The sequence below is a fragment of the Dicentrarchus labrax genome, unplaced genomic scaffold (genome assembly GCF_905237075.1).
Source record: "Dicentrarchus labrax unplaced genomic scaffold, dlabrax2021, whole genome shotgun sequence".
In the NCBI taxonomy this organism is placed as follows: Eukaryota; Metazoa; Chordata; class Actinopteri; family Moronidae; genus Dicentrarchus; species Dicentrarchus labrax.
In genome coordinates, this window is record NW_026136720.1 from 27,507,020 (window position 1) to 27,524,560 (window position 17,541).

At 41.5% G+C, this 17,541-nt stretch overlaps 2 protein-coding genes and 1 long non-coding RNA gene across 3 annotated transcripts in view; 2 read left to right on the plus strand and 1 right to left on the minus strand.

The window, feature by feature from the left end:
• LOC127353805 (uncharacterized) overlaps positions 1 to 5,897 on the plus strand; it is a 247,663-nt gene extending 241,766 nt beyond the window's left edge. The window contains exon 3 of the long non-coding RNA XR_007881350.1: positions 5,827 to 5,897. This is a non-coding gene — a long non-coding RNA (uncharacterized LOC127353805). The remainder of the gene's footprint in view (positions 1 to 5,826) is intronic.
• mapk8ip1a (mitogen-activated protein kinase 8 interacting protein 1a) overlaps positions 1 to 15,994 on the minus strand; it is a 32,883-nt gene extending 16,889 nt beyond the window's left edge. The window contains exons 1-3 of the mRNA XM_051383170.1: positions 15,912 to 15,994; positions 14,647 to 14,731; positions 12,634 to 12,993 (exon numbers count right to left, since the gene is read on the minus strand). Of these exons, the coding sequence (XP_051239130.1) occupies positions 12,634 to 12,993; positions 14,647 to 14,731; positions 15,912 to 15,979 (513 nt within the window). The 5' untranslated portion in view covers positions 15,980 to 15,994. The remainder of the gene's footprint in view (positions 1 to 12,633; positions 12,994 to 14,646; positions 14,732 to 15,911) is intronic.
• The window catches only part of dnaaf4 (dynein axonemal assembly factor 4), a 161,068-nt gene that overhangs the window by 117,531 nt on the left and 25,996 nt on the right, over positions 1 to 17,541 (plus strand). The gene's annotated exons all lie outside the window — the stretch shown is intronic.

Genomic DNA, 17,541 nt, shown 5'->3' on the forward strand with positions numbered 1-17,541 from the left:
AAGCCTCCAAGGCGTCTTCCTTCAGACCTGGTGGATTCTTGTAAATCCCATTAGGAGCACTAGGAGGAGCCAGAGGAACCTGATTGTTTTACAGATTATCTGTCTCATGTTCTACTGTCAGGATATAGTGAAAGTTTCAGCATATAAGTATGAAAAATAGTTTTATAAAAAATAACTGCAGCTTTAACTACCAAAATGAACCACCTCTATAATTATTGCAAGGTATGACACAGAGTGCATAGATCAGCATATAAATATCTAAAGCTTGCAAATGAAATACCAGTTGTAAGGGTTTGATCGTGAACAGTAAATAACATTGGATTTGTTCATTTGTCACTAAAACAATACCTTCTGTGGACATACACACACAAAAGAGAAAACATATAACCTTGCAAGATAAAAAGCTGAAATAAAGGGAATGAAAAGCTCTTAATACTAATAATAATATTAGTTTTCCTTGTTGAAGGGTTAGGTATAAATATTAACACCTGATTTATCTATCTATTCCTAAATCTCTCTCTCTCTCTCTCTCTCTCTCTCTCTCTCTCTCTCTCTCTCTCTCTCTCTCTCCCTAATGGCGCCATTGCCAGGAAGAGGAAGGAGCATCGACCAGGAAGTGTGTGACGGTCCAGCCTCAACCACGCAGAACGCTGACTCACTTGCTGACATCCCATCATGCATCTGCTTTCCCCGTTTCACACCCCATTCTGTCACTATGGTTACTCGCAGTGTGTGTGTGTGTGTGTGTGTGTGAGGGATGGAGGGAGATTCATAGTACCGCTCTCTGTTTAAAGCACATCCCTCGCTCTGATGACACGTTCCTTCAGTCTGTGGTAATTTCAATGTGCCAAATGGAGCCAGTTTTATTCTTAACCTCAGTCTGACCGCCAGCATTTTCTTTCTGATATCCACAAATTGCTGTGATACTGTAAGCTGCGGGAGCTTGAAGGGGAAAGAGCTCTCACCATCTGTCAATATGGTTCGGTTTTCCTCCTGAATAAATTCTGCCCTAAAAAAGCAACAACTTGACGTCAATATCCAGATATAACAACTGATTCTCCTTCACACAAATGACATAATACAGTACAGTAAAGACTTCATTAAGTCTCCGTTGGCAACCTCGCGGTGACAACATGATGTCATTTTTACATTCTGGTGTTAGCAGATGAAACAAAGAAGATATAACATGTTAATTATTGATATTAATATCTTTAGATGTGCTGGTTGGTGGATTTTGAAAGCTGGCTAGCTGTTTCCTCCTGTTTCTACTCTGTATGCTAAACTAAGTTAACAACTGCCAGTTGTTTCATATTTGGTATACAGAATTGAGAGTGGTATCTATTGTGACCCTCATAATAAATATATGTGTGTATACATATCATATAGGCTATATGTGTATATATATGTCTGTATTTGTATATAAATATATATATGTGTAACACACATTCAGGGTTATTGGCTACCGCTACAAGTCCCTCCCTAGCTGCCAGTTTCTACAGGAAATACGTACATATGTGGAAGCAAACAGCTCTCTGTTTCGAACTAAATGAAGTATCAATAGAGCGCTGCAGGCATTACGTATTTTATTATCCCAGGGCTGAGTCAGCTGACATTAGTTGCACAGGCTAACTAGCTAACAGTTAGCAACTGGCTGGCTGTCTCAGAGGCTGTGTTCACTGGGAAGCTGCTAAGCACGCTAACGGCAGCTACATTAGCAGTTAGCAGAGGTGAGGCGGAGAGCAGCTGGAAGACATCAAAGGGAAAACCAGAGTGTATTTCCTTCATCAAATAGGATCATATTTGATCGCCCATCTGATAAAGTTGCGCTTTGGTACAGTAATCAATGTATCCTGGCCCTCTGCGCGGATAGAAAGATAGAAATGCTGTTAACTACTAATGAATCCTCCCTCCCACTAAAAGTTGAAGATTGATGAATGAGTGAATGTCATGATATTATTGGGGGAACTTGGTTGGACCAATGTGAATGTGTTGACTTGTCATCGCACACTGAGGGATATGAATAGTCATGCTGCGGCTGGGTTTAGTGACTGTAGTTTATTTTATCGCCTTAAGGAATCATCATGTTGGGCCAATGAAGCAGCCACTAAATTTAATTAAACTGAGACTCAGAGAGAGATGATAATGAGACACGGTGATAACAAGCTCTTAAAAGGAAGAAAGGCAATGAGGCCATTAGGGAGGGAGGGAGGGAGGGAGGGAGAGAGAGAGAGAGAGAGAGAGAGAGGGTGTTCCAGGATGTAGAGAAAGGAGATACTCAGGAGACAATATACAAAGAGAGTGTAATGCAATTGTTAAAGCCATGCAGACTGCTCTATCCTGAGTTGTATGTTCATGTTGAACATCTAGCCTGACTTATCAGAAACAAGTTTTAAGCCATGTTGACTGCATGCCCCTATAAAGCGGGCCTATCAGTAGTCCACCACTCCAGACTAATTGGTTGTTTTCATTCAGGTCCGGTGGATTCTTGCAAATACCATTAGGAGCACTAGGAGGAGCCAGAGGAACCTGTGTACTACTGTCAGGATGTAGTGAAGGTTTCGGCAAATATGATTAGCTAAAAAGTTATTTATTCATTATTTTTATAAAAATGACCTACTGCAGTTTTGACACATTTAAATGAAATAAAAATATCCCCAGTGGTGTTGATAAATGGTTGGGGGAATCCAACAGGCTGTGGGGTTACTGGTTGGGAACCACTGTAGTATAGTGTAGTACCTCCTCAGTGTGAGTGAGGGATTCTCATTGGCTGACAGGTTGGAGACTAATCCGAACAGGTTTAACTCCTGGCATATGGAACCCTGTTATTAGCCCTGCCTAGACACCAGACGCCTCCTGTTCAAAGCAACTTAAAATGACTTTCGGACAGACAAAACAGATCAATGTGGCTGCCTGTGATGCTGAATCAACTCCCTCCTCCCTCGCTCTGTTAACTGCAGTAAACAGTGTGGAGGCAGCCAGTCGCCACAGAGAGCTGCTTTATTTATTATTACATGGCATTATTTCAAAGTGGCTTCTTTCTTGGGCCTGAGCTGTGTGCTCCATTAGCTGTAGCACCTCCTCCTCATCCTCATTCCCTTTCAAACCCCCCATGCACACTTGGGGGAAAAGAGAAAGGGCATTATGTCAAAAAGTATTACAGCACACGGTGCGAGTAATGCATGGATCTGTCAAATTCCCATTCTCCTTTTCAGCACGTCCATGCTTATTGTGTCTGCAGGGTTTGAATTTTCCACAGCAAAGCAAAGTCAGTGCACACTGTTCATATCTCAGATTTCAGCACGTGAATGCTCAGATGAGTCTGCACATCCACACAGAGATAAGACAACTCTGACAAGGATAAAGAAGGGTGTCTTATCTAATGTAGCTTACCTAAAGATCCAGTGTATGACATTTTACATATAATAATTTAATGTTCATGAGTATATTTTCATTAGTGTATAATCACCTGAAAATAAGAACCATTGTGTTTTTGTTACCTTAGAATGAGCTGTTTTTATCATGTTTTACCATGTTGAACCGCCATGTTTCTACAGGCCATCTAGGGCCGTTCACGTTTTTTGCGCATTTCACAGCCACCATACTTTCTCCCTTGTGCTTAGAAAGGTAGGGTGAGGCGAGTGAGTTACAATCTGCAACTACACCACTAGATGCCACTAAATTCTTCACGTTTAAGTTTTATGTATCTGTCATTTCAATCAAGCTAGTTTTCACAGTGTATAATGCAATGAAATAAATGGAAACTAATGAATGCCGGCAAAGTAGCTAACTATTTACCACACTGTTGCATGCTTTAGAAATGTTAAAGGATAGGGTCACCAATTTTCATGTCTGTCTTAAAAGGATAGTTTGGGTTTTTTAAAGTTGGGTTGTATGAGGTTCTTACCCATAGTCACAGTATTACCCACAGTAGCATTTATATGTACTTTAGTCTGGTGGCTTTGGAGAGATCATAGGCTAGGTTCACACTGCAGGCACATGTGAGGTTTTTGCGACCTGTTTTTTTAAATGAAAGTGTGACAGTCTGAGAAATAAATCAGAATTGAGTGTTAAAGGACCAGTTTGTAGGATTTAGTGGCATCTAGCGGTGTAGATCGCAACTCCCTCGCTTCCCCGTCCCCTTCCAATTGCAAAGAAGAAAATACAGTGCCACAAAACGCGTAACTACTGTAGAAACATGGCGAACTATATAGAAGGTGACCCCACTATGTAGATAAAAACAGCTCATTATAAGTTAACGTAAACACAAAGATTCCTATTTTCAGGTGATTATACACTAATGAAAACATACCTATGAATATTATATTCCATTTCTGCTTATAGAGCCTGCTAAATGTTACACACTGGACCTTTAAGGCTTGCAGTGTGGACATAGCCATAGATGGATAACAGCTTCAGTTTTCCATTGGAAAGGGCTGTATGATATTAATTCTTTTAGCTGGCTAAAATATACGCATTGCTTAGCTTCCATACCAGTACTCCTGTCTGCTTCTTCAAACTTGAGGTGGAGGAATATACTGCAGGTAATACACTGACTATGCATAAGAACCTCATACAACCCAACTTTAAAAAACTTGAACTATCCCTTAAAACAAATGTCATTACAAGATTCCTTACAAATGAGTTTTCAATCTAGGTGATGGAGGACACAAATCCACAAACCTTGCTCCATCTAAAATAAAATGTACATTTCATAAGCAAATATAAGGCTTCCAACATCCAAATTAGACAAATCAAGTGGATATCTTCTGAGGTTGCAGCCTTTGTAGTGCACTTCCAATGAGGCTCTCATTAAATTAAACTGACCTACAATCCATTTGATACGAATACAATCACTAAAACATAAACTCATCATTGATTCTAGTATAGGACTGTTTACATGTGTATATCTTAATAACAGCTGTATCCAGCATAAACAGCCTTATGCCACCTCCATAACACTTTCCAACAATTTCCAAACTCATAATTTGCTGATTAATTCAGCCAAGAGTTGATGACTACACACACACACACACACACACACACACACACACACACACACACACACACAAACATACACACATACACACACAAGAGTCACTGAGAGTCAGGGCTTACAGTCACACATGTTAAGTGATAGTGAGTGTTATCTGTGTAATCCAGATCCTGTGGTGAGTCCAGCTGGCAGGCAGGGCAGGTTAGTGAGGACACAGTTTACAGCAGCCAATCACACTGCTAATCACCATACAGCATGTTGATTAATGGATGCACTGTGTGCTGCAGCACGAGTACTGACAGGAACTAGAAAAAGAGATCACATCTCTCCTGTACTAGCTACTCTGCATTGGCTCCCTATAAAATGTAGAATTGAATTTAAAATCCTCCTCCTCACCTATAAAGCTCTTCATGGTCAGGCCCCTTCATATCTTAAAGAGCTCATAGTACCCTATTACCCCACTAGAACACTACGTTCTCTGAATGCTGGGCTACTTGGTTCCTATAGTCTCTAAAGTAGAACAGGAGCCGAGCCTTCAGTTACCAAGCTCCTCTCCTGTGGAACCAGTTCCAGTTGTGGTTCGGGAGGCAGACACCCTCTCCACATTCAAGAGTAGGCTTAAGACATTCCTCTTTGATAAAGCTTATAGTTAGGGCTGGATCAGGTGAGTCCTGAACCATCCCTTAGTTATGCTGCTATAGACCTAGACTATCGGGATTTCCCATGGTGCACTGAGCTACTCTCTTCCTCTCTCTTTCTGCACTCATTCATGTCCCTTTAATGCATGTTACTAACTCCACTTCTTCCTCGGAGTTCTTGTGCTCGTCTCGCAGGTTCTCATGGATCCTGGTGGAGCCTCCTGCCATGGTCCTGCTTGACTGCCATTGCCAATACTGTTGTTGCTGTGCACCTGTCTGTCTGTCTGTCGTTCTCTCTCTCTCTCTCTCTCTCTCTCTCTCTCTCACCCCAACTGGTCAGACAGACGACCACCCACCTAGAGCCGGAGGATCTGTACTGGTTTCTGCTTTTAACAGGCAGTTTTTCCTTGCCCTTGTGCCAAGTGTTGCTCTGGTGGTACTGTTGGGTCTCTTAATTAATGTTAAAGAGTTCGGTCTGAACTGCTCTATTTGAAAAGTGTCCTAGATAACTTCTGTTATGAATTGGCGCTATACAAATAAAATTGAATTGAATTGAATTGAATTGAATTGTTTGATGACACGTGGACTGAGGACGATGATCAATGCTACACTTGCTGTTTATTATGAAGTTATTCCAGTAACTATTTGATTTGGTTTCATAATGAACATGTAATTACATGTAGGGCTGTGCATTTGCAAGAATCTGGCAATACGTATCACAATGCAGGGGTTACAAGTCGATACAGTGCAATATATTGCGATACTGTAAGAAAGGCGATATACTTTAATAAAAAAAAAACACACGACCATATGCATAAAACGTGAGTAGAAAAATGTTGTACAGTGTTTTTCCTTACCTTTACCACAGTCTGGGAGAAGTGCTTTGTACTGCATCTGTCCTGCATAACTGCACCCATAGTGGTGAGTACTGTATCTATTCTGCTTTGGTCTATCTTGCAAAAGTCATTTCTGGGTGTGCACAAAAAAAAAAAAAAAAAATTCGAGAATCTTACATGTTATCACAAAGGCACAGATTCAATCACACCTTAGTTAAAGAGTCCATTGACGTTCAAGTATTCATATTCGGCAATAGGTAGGCAAAACCTATTATAGGTCAAGACAATCAATCACACCTGATAAAGTGAGAAACCCTTTGAAATAGCTTCAGTAGCTCTGCACCTGCCTATAATCCACTGAGACCAGGATCCAGGTCTATTCTTTACAGTGCTGCTGTATTAAAGCCAGCAGGCATTCTCAGCATGCAGACTGAACTAAAGATGCAATAACCTTCTATTTCTGCCTGTCAGCATCAACTCCCTGCTCTATGTTAGCTTACACTGTATCATTGACTGTTGAATGATCTGTTACAGTCAGATCATAGCTGCAGATCTTACAGTTAACCTGTGGTTGGCAGCCCAACCACTATGGGTTTACACACCATTAAGCAACACTGTATTTTCACTTGACATCAGCATGTTTCAGCATAGACAATGAAATCATCATGTCATGTTATATGTTATATTTACATATTTTTAAGATTGTATAAATGTAAATGTGTTTTATTGTTTTATTTTCTTTATATAGCCAAATATCACAAATCACACATTTTCCTCAAGTGGCTTTGCAATCTGTACAGACACCCTCTATACTTAGACCCTCGACTAATTGCAGCAATTACAAGGCAATATCCTCTCCAGTCAATACACATGTTAACACGTTAGTATGTTGTCATTAGCCTACATTCCAACCATGGAATACAACCTTGCTCAACATTATGTCGTGCATTTCACTCTATATGTCTACATGTCTATTGTCATTGTTTAATATCGTGGCCTTTAATGAACACCATTTTCCATAAGACCAAGACCTTTGTGGTTCAGACAACGTTGTAAAATGATCAGGAAAGGAAGGGCCAAACAGCACAGATGTTTTATAGCAACACATTTGGGAATATCACATCAGAAGAGAGCATGTGTGAGTCATGATCATCATATTGTGCACTCTGTTGGTAAAGCTCGAGGGGAGCTGTAGGTTTTTGAATGCTAACAAATGATCTATTTCTTTGTTACAATCACCAAGGGTTTGAACTTTGATAGTGGGTGCTCTTATAGTTTAAAAATTGCATACACAATTTAGTGGAACAGTGGCTATCCCAGCGGCTCATAATCAAGCTATTCGTTAGTCAAAGCTGGTATTTTAAGTTCACAGCAGCAGACTCATAACGCTGCCAGACAGCTAAATCACAAAATCATGAGATCACATGAGAATCCATCTAGTCAGGCTTCAAGCTCTGTGCTTGTGTCCAACCACAGCGGTTTGGACCTATCAGCTCCAGTATGAGCTACAGACGTGGTTTAACGCTAGGTGTGTTTGACAGTGTGTGTGAAAAGTGACTGTTTGAAAACAACAAAAGAGGTTAGCATAGGTGCTGCTAGCATCAGTTCTATCAGAACTGAGAGTGTTTGTTCTTTGAAAGAAGAGCAGAGCGGCACTGAAGGCTTTTCTCCATGGAAAACGACTGGCTTCAGTCTGCCTACATTATATGGTTCATTGATCTGATTGGTTGAAGTTGATCCTTGATAGACAGTCAAAGATAGATAGTTCATCCATCCATTCATCACCTGCCAAGTATTTTTTGAAAGTGCCTAGCCTTTTCCAAACAGCTTCCAATGATGACTTCCAACATAGTTCTGTGTAACAAACCATCTGGCACAGGGTTGGAAATGAATGTCAAACCACCATAATTAACAAAACAAGCCAACAAAGTGTTAGCCTGGGTGCTAACAGAAATGTTGCTGTCTAGCTACCTTTCGTTTTTTTGCAGTGTGTGAAATTAATTCAAATTTTGAGAATGCAAAACTGAGCTGGGATTTCAACATGGACAGTTTACTAATGCAGGAAAGACTGAGAAGAGAAGGGTCAAGAGTTCCCTGTGTTTGCTAGGCTCTGAAGCTAGCAAGTCTCATTTAATCTTTCCTTCTGGCTGTTGCTTTTGCTAGTGAAAATGACAAACATGACAGATTATATCAGATGTGGATATTTAACATTATTTCTGTAATGGCTAAAATGGTGCTGTGTTCTAAAGCAGCTTGTGAGAAGTCAGGGTGCTACAGAGGTTATTTCAATGTATCAGACACTGTTTTGTTAATTAACATTTCATATTTTATTCCCCTTATGTTCACCTAATTTTCAGTTTGTAACTACAGATTGTGAACATTAATTAGGTTTCTAATTCATTTTAGATCAAAGGTCCATTATGTAACTTTTCAAAGTCAAAGTCAAAGTCAGCCTCATGACAGCTTGGTGGATGAAGCTTTTTGTGAGTCTCTATTGGCAGAAATGGAATATAATTTATAGTTATGTTTTCATTAGTGTATAATTACCTGAATATAGAAGTCAGTGTGTTTTTGTTACCTTGGAATGAACGATTTATATCTACAGAGGGAACGGGTCAAAGTAGCCCAGAATAGACAACCCAAATACTAGATATGGGCGCTAGCAAGGGAGTTGTGTTCTGCAACTACACTGCTAGATGCCACTTAATCCTAGACACTGAATCTTTAAGATGTTCTGTTTCAGGTGGGCTTTAAATAATATATGACCAAGCTATACTGTATTCCTATTGTATTATTATTTGTGCCTTAATAGACACAAGCATTCACAACAACAGTTATTTCAAATGATGTTTCAATGGAACACAAAGGGACAGCCTATCTATGGTGAGTGTTTTGGATGTTGATGCTGAAGGGAAACCCAGGTTAGGGCTAAATGACTCTGCTCTGATCTGTACTGACACAGTAAACAGGATGCAACTCATTTAAAGGTATACGTCAGGAAACTACTACTGCTACTGCCGGCTCCCTCCAGAGAGCACTCATTACCGAACACTGCCTGAGGAGCCAAGGCTATCTACTTCACCATCTTATAGGCTAGTTTTTATAGAAATATATATCCTCATTTGACTTGGTATCATCCTCCTCTATACTAGAAGATACTGCTACAGCTGACCATCTTAAATATACTTATATTTCTCTTGCTTTAAAGCTGCAGTAGGTTATTTTAAAATATTCATATCATTATTAGTCATATTTGCTGAAAACATTCACTACATTCTGACAGTAGTACAAGTGACAGATAATCTGTGAAACAATCAGGTTCCTCTGGCTCCTCCTAGTGCTCCTAATGGCATTTACAAGAATCCACCGGGCCTGAACAAAAACAACCAATCAGAGCCAAGAAGGATAGTTGATTGTTGAGTCTCATTCCCAGGTTGTCAAATACCAATACTTTCGGTCAAATACTGACACTTTGGGTCCTAAAACATCTACAGTTGTGTTCAAAATAATAGCAGTCCAACATGACTAACCAGATCAATCACTGTTTTTGGTAGACACTACTGGCGAATAATTTACCAGTAGGTGTAGAGTAATTGAAAACCAACAGACCCAACATTCATGATATGTATGCTCCTGAGTCTGTGTAATTGAATAAATAATTGAAAGGGGCATGTTTAAAATAATACCAGTGTGGAGTTCAATTAGTGAGGTCATTCATTCTGTGAAAAAACAGGTGTCAATCAGGTGGCCCTTATTTAAGGATGAAGCCAGCACATGTTGAACATGCATTTCTCTCTGAAAACCTGAGAAAAATGGGTTGTTCCAGACATTGTTCAGAAGAACAGCGTGCTTTGATTAAAACGTTGATTGGAGAAGGGAAAATGTATAAAGAAGTGCAGAAAGTGATAGGCTGCTCGGCTAAAATGATCTCCAATGCTTTAAAATGGAAAGCAAAACCAGAGAAACGTGGAAGAAAATGGAAGACTACCATTCGAATGGATCGAAGAATAGACAGAATGGCAAAGACTCAGCCAATGATCAGCTCCACGGTGATCAAAGACGGTCTGAAGTTACCTGTGAGTACTGTGACAATTAGAAGACGCCTGTGTGAAGCTAATCTATCTGCAAGAAGCCCCCGCAAAGTCCCACCGTTAAAAAAAAGACGTGCTGAAGAGGATAGAATTTGCCAAAGAACACATCGACTGGCCTAAAGAGAAATGGAGAAACATTTTGTGGACTGAGGAAAGTAGACAGTTTGTGACGACCCCAAACACTGAATTCAAGTCACAGTACACTCTGAAGACAGTGAAGCATGCTGGTGCAAGCATCATAATATGGGGATGTTTCTCTTACTATGGTGTCGGACCTATTTATCGCATACCAGGGATCATGGATCAGTTTGCATATATCAAAATACTTGAAGACGTCATGTTGCCTTATGCTGAAGAGAAGATGCCCTTGAAATGGGTGTTTCAACAAGACAACAACCCCAAACACACCAGTAAGCGAGCAGCATCTTGGTTCCAGACCAACAAAATTTAAGTTATGGAGTGGCCAGCCCAATCCCCGGACCTTAATCCGATAGAAAACTTGTGGGGTGACATCAAAAATGCTGTTTCTGAGGCAAAACCAAGAAATGCAGAGGAATTGTGGAATGTTGTCAAATCATCCTGGGCTGGAATATCTTTTCACAGGTGCCAGAAGTTGGTCGACTCCATGCGACACAGATCAGTTCTCAGAAACAGTGGTTTAACTAAATATTAGTTTAGTGATTCACAGGAATGCTAAATCCTAAAGATTCTTTCAGTTTATACAGTAAATATTTGAGTTTGTAATGAAAAATTCCTTATCCTCCTTATTTAAGTAATTACAATTTTTATTATAATTATAATAAATTCATTATTTATTATGATTAATTTGGGGCGGCAGTAGCTCAGTGTGTAGGGGCTTGGATTGGGAACCGGAGGGTCGCTGGCTCAAGCCCCACAGACCACAATATGGAGTGTGGACTGGTAGCTAGAGAGGTGCCAGTTTCACCTCCTGTGCACTGCTGAGGTGCCCTTGAGCAAGGCCCTAAAACCCCAAAAACCTGCTCATGGGGCACCGGTAACGTGGCAGCCCCATCACTCCACCATCTCTCTCCCCTTTGCATGTCCACAAGTGCATGAAGTGTGCATTTCAGCCTGTGTGTGTATATAAAAAAAAAAGGGAAAATAACAATTTCTCCTAGGGGATCAATAAAGTATATCTTCTTCTTCTTCTTCTTCTAATTAAAATATTGATACATTTTGTTTCATGTTTTGATATGTGCAGTATAATTTGTATAATGTGCAGTGTTCCCAACGCATGGGAATAAAAACTATTACAAGGATTTTGAGCTTTACTCACATTTTTAAACACACTGCTATTATTTTGAACACAACTGTATATTTGAGACTCAATCATCAACTATCTTTCTCGGCTGTGATTGGTTGTTTTCGTTCAGGCCCGGTGGATTGTTGCAAATGCCATTACGAGTGAAAGAACGAGTCAGAGGAACCTGATCTTTTCACAGATTGTCTGTTTCATGTACTACTGTCAAGGTCTAGGGTTGCAGCCCTAAAGTATGACAAAAATATTATATATAAATATTACCTACTGCAGCTTTAACAGTCTAGCCAGCGTGTTCTCTCAAAGTGTCCTTGAGCAAGATACCAAACCCTGAGCTGCTTTTCTGCTGTGGTACTGTGACTGACTTATGAATATTGATATTCTAAATATAGCTATTTGCCAAGAATATTGCTACACAAAACAGGAACCCATTTACTGAAGCACAGCAGCATACTGCTATAGCTGAACCATCTTCAGACTTGCCCCACTGCCACAACACACACACACACACACACACACACACACACACACACCTAACAGCACACACAAACAGATACACAGCTAGCCAATGCTGTCTCATTCTGAAGACAGGATCCTCCCAAGAAATACACACACACACACACACACACACACACACACACACACACACACACACACAGTAATGCATTTATTCGGCTTGGTGTCACAGCTGCCTCATCCTACACACAGCATCCAACCATGATCATGATCATACAACACACTCACACACATTCCCCCAGCCCAATTTAAACACAGGGGATCCTCCCAGCCTCCCTACCTGGGTGCCGGCTTGTGGCAGCTGCGGAAACAGAGCCAGGGTGGTTGGTCTCTTTGGTCGATATTTGTCCATGACAGCACAGGTTGATCCCCCTCTAACAGGTGACAGCGACCTCCCTCCCTCCTCCTCTTCCTCCTCCTCCTCTATTCCTCCTTGATTAAGCCAGAGTAGGCGCTCCTCAGCTCGGACAAGGCCTCCCCCACCCTCCTCTGCCTCCCTCTCTGCCCCTTCTTCCTCCTCGGTCTCCTCAGCATCAATCAGCTCCAAGCTCTGGCTCCGGACACACCCCTTCCACTCACTCCTCACGCTGTTATTGGCCGGCCACAGTGTCACATCATCATCATCACCACCATCATCTTCCTGGCAGGAGCAGAGTGGAACGGAAAGGAGAGGTAGAGAGACAGAGACAGAGGGAGGGAGGGAGGGAGGGAGGGAGGGAGAGAGAGAGAGAGAGAGAGAGAGAGAGAGGTGGGTGGTGTTGAATAGAGATCGGGCGAACAAGGATCGACAGAGAGAAGAATGCAGGGAGGAGTGAGTGAGAGAGAGGGGAAGGAGGAAGTCAGAGCCAACCAATCAGAGCAAGGCATGACATCATCAGCTCATCTGCCTGTGGCGTTTTCTGAGTTAAGGCTAATAAACAATGTGTGTGTGTGTGTGTGTGTGTGTGTGTGTGCGTGCGTGCGTGCGTGCGTGCGTGTAACCCAGTCAAATAAGATTATACAGTCATCCCACAGAGACAAAGGCAACAGACCAGTCATTAAACAAATCGAACAGTCATTCAGGCGGTCAACAAAGCAGCCAGCAAATCATTCATTTAATCACTGAACCACTGACTAACCAGTCATTCAGCAGCCAACCAGCCAGTCAGTCAATCACTTTTTCAGTCCACTAGCCAGCCAACAAACCAGCCAGCAAACCAGTTAGTGAACAAGCCAACAAACCCTTAATTTAGCCATTCAGCCAACTAACCAGTCATTCAGTCAGCCAGCCAGCCAGCACTCAATCATATAGTAACCAAGAAACAGTCAGTTAGTCTGCGAGCTAGTTAGCTACTGGCGAGCATTCCAGTCATACAGTCTATCAGACATTTAGTCAACCAGTCAGTCAAAGCTTTCACCCAGTGAACCAACAAACCAGTCAGTCATTCAGCCAGCCAGCAAATCAGTCATTTAGCCATTCAGCCAGCCAACAGGTCTTTCAGTCCCCCGGCCAGCTAACAAGAATCAGTCAGTCAATTTGTCCATTAGCCAGTTATCAACCAGTGAACCCACAACGTCAAAGTAATTCAGAACAGTCAGCCAACAAATTAACCAGTTGATCAGCAATTCAGTCTGTGAGTCAGTCAGCAAACTAGGCAGTCAAACGATCACCCAAAAAAACAAAAACCAAGAACCATTCAGTCAGTCAGTCTACCTGCTATTAAGCACACTAGTCTGTCAACCTGATAGAAGCTAACAAATGATTCAGTCATTCAGCCAATCAACCAATCAGCCAGCAAAGACTGCCCAGAAATTTGCTAGTTGGTCCATCAGCCTTTGAACAAACCAGTCAGTCAGTCTTTCAGTCCACCAGCTAGCCAATAGTTAATCAACAATTATTCAGCTAGGCAGCAGCTAGCAAATGTGTCAGTCATTCAGTCAACAAACCCAATAAGTCAGTCTGCCAGCCAGTAAACTAGTCATCCAAAAGGTCACACAGTAAAGAACTAGTCAGTCCACTAACCAGTTATATTAGCTAGAAATCCTGTCAGTCAGTCCACTAGCCATTTAGCACACCAGTCAATTAAACTGTCAAAGCCCAGAAGGAACAAACACTGGCTCTAGATGGGCCCGTTATCGTTTTTTGGCCTGTGTCATAGCCACTGTAGTGTCTCCTTTGCACTTGGAAGGGCAGGGTGAAACAAAGGACTTACACTAAATCCTACTCACTGGACCTTTTATGTGACCAAACAGACCAGCTCCCAAGAACTTTTGTTACATTTTTACAAACATTTTGAAAATGCATCTCTCCTACCTGGTCATGGTATTGATCTGTGATCTCAGTAAGTTCCGATAGGTCTTCATCTTCAAACTCATTCAAACTGAAGTCACTGGTCAACCTGAGGAGCAGAAAAAATATATTGTCAACACTAGCCCATCAACTCAGCATGTGGTTGCTTCTGTGACTAAAACATAATCAGACTGTCGAACAGTTTCTAAACCACAATTAGACTAAAGCTCTGAAAAAGCACATTTAATGATATTGTGCTAATGACTTTCTATTTCATTTGGTTTCTAGGGAAGGTAAAATATAGTTCCTCTTTAGTTGACAATGCAATCTGGGTCTGAGAGAATTTACTCTTTTTCTTATTTAGGAAATGTGGTATGTATATTGAGTAATATAGACTTATTGTGTAACTGGAAATAGTAGCAATGTATTATAGGGGGAGATAAAACACAACACTTTCCAAGAAATTACTTGTTTTTTGGAACAGTAACTTCCAATCTGTGACGTGCTGCCAAGTTGGTATTGCCATAACTGATTCACCAAACCTAAAAGCTGCAGTAGGTAATTTTTATTAAAATATTTTTTTTGTCATATTTGCTGAAACTTTCTCTTTATCCTTACAGTAGTACATGAGACAGATAATCTGTGAGAAATTAAAGCTCCTCTGGCTCGTTCTAGCCCTCCTAATGGCATGTGCAAGAATCCACTGGGCCTGAGCAAAAACAACCAATCAGAGCCAAGAAAGATATAAAGAGACTATGGCTTAGAGGTTAGAAGACAGTTGAATATTGAGTCTCATTCTTGGCGCTGGCTCATAGCATTCTTACGCTGCAACACAGTGAGAGTTCAGTGACTTAGTGAAAAGGCAAGGGGTCAGATTAATGGCTGTGGCCTGTGATTAACTAAAGCTCATAACTCCATGGTTTCAGCACACATTTTACACTTTTTGGGGCGGGCAGGTCAACTTATGGCTCCACTGTGATTCCAAACAGCAAAACTTAACAAAGTCCATGAGCCCTTACACCCATTAAAGAAACCCCCTGTTGGAAGTAATTAGAAGTCAGAAGTATACTAAATGTACAAAATTAACCTGACACCAAAACCCTGTGGTGGCTGGTTTAGACCAATAGCCAGTATTTTATGACAATATTCATGGTTTTCAAATATGAAAGAAGCAGAGAAGCAAAATCTCTAAGAAAACAAATATGGAAATACAAGAACAAAAGGAAGAAAAAAAAGGAAAAAATACTAATACAGCATGGAAAATGAAGTAAAATGAAGAATCAGTGTACCATTTCTCCCACTGGTCCTCCAACTTCTCCCCATCCTCAGCTGGGTCCATCACCAGAAACAGCAGCATGGACTAGGCAGGGAGGAGGGGCTCAGCAGCCTCTCTAAATGGACCAAAATTTGGAGTTCTCTCTGTGTCCAGTATGTTGTAATATAGCTGGGGCCTGTCCTAGGTCTGTACCATTCCCAAATCTTCTGAGCCTCACTAGAACTGCTCCTGGTTCTACTGTAACAGATTAACACATTTTCCCCCTGGGACCAATAAAGTGTTTCTGATTCTGATTCTGTATACTTCTAGTGTTGGGTTTTGGGGTACTGAAGCCAATATTTCAGCTACTGCCGGTTCACTGGAGTAGCATTCCTGGGTCTACTAAGATGGTCTTGGGTCTACTGGAGCAGTGGACCTGGGTTGATTGAAGAGATGTAATAGCAATCCGGCATCTAATGAAGAGGTGGTCCTGATTCTACTGTAGTAGTAGTCCTTGGTCTGCTAAGATGTGCTCCTCAGTCTACAGGAGCAGTGAAACCAGGACAATTAAACCTTGGTATATTTGAGCAAAATCCCAGTTCTATTGCAGAGGTAGTCCTAGGTCTACTGGTGCAGTGGACCTGCAGTGGACCTGATTTACTGAAAAGGTAGTCCTAGGTCTATTGGAACAACAGTCCTGGGTCTACTAAAGTAGTAATCCTGGGTCTAATGGAGCAGTGTTTCTTCATCTATTAAAGAGGTGGTCCTGGGTCTGGTCCTGGGCAAATGTCCTGGGTATCTTGAATAGTGGATCCTGGTCTCCTGGAGTATCAGTCCAGGGTCTATTGAAGAGGTAATCCTGGGTCTGATAGAGCAGCGTTCCTGGGTGGAAGAAATGATCTTATGTCTACTGAAGCAGGGTCTACTGACAAGGCGGTCTTCAGTCTACTGAATAGATGTAGAAGTAATCCTGGGTCCAATGGAGCAAAAGTCCTGGGTCTATTGAAGAGGTGTTCTTTGGTGTACTGGAGCAAATGTCCTGGATCTACTGAACAGGTAGTCCTAGGTCTACCGAAGAAGTAATGCTAGGTCTACTGGAGCAGCAGACTGTTACTGAAGAGGTGGTCTGCTGGGACTGTTTCCAGATCAGCTAATGCTTTCTGCTAATAGAGCAGGGCGGAAAAAACTAATAATTGTTCTGGTCTGAGGGTAGATAAAAGTAGTCTTTCTTTGTCCGGGCCGCTGGTCTCAGCACAGTAAGAGCAGATGCATGCTTCTCTCTCAGAGAAATCCAGTGAATGCCCTTGCTGCCCTCTCTCTCTCTCCCTGCTTCCAGGATAGGAACAGCTGCTCCTCTGATCGATCAAACAACCATTAACAGCCACTTCCTCTCCTCTCAACACAACTCTGCACATCTCTCTCTCTCTCTCTCTCTCTCTCTCTCTCTCTCTCTCTCTCTCTCTTACATTTCCCTTACTGATATCTGTGCTGTTCTTACAGTTTCTGCTTTTTTCATCACTAACACTATGTGAGAGGTTCTGTGAGATTGTCCATAGTCATTCCTGCAAAGTCAAAATGTCACAGCCGAAGCAGGAAGTTGGTCTGTAAACTGTGACGGATGTTTACTAGTTTGGATAATGAATTTACCATTTATCAGAGGTGGC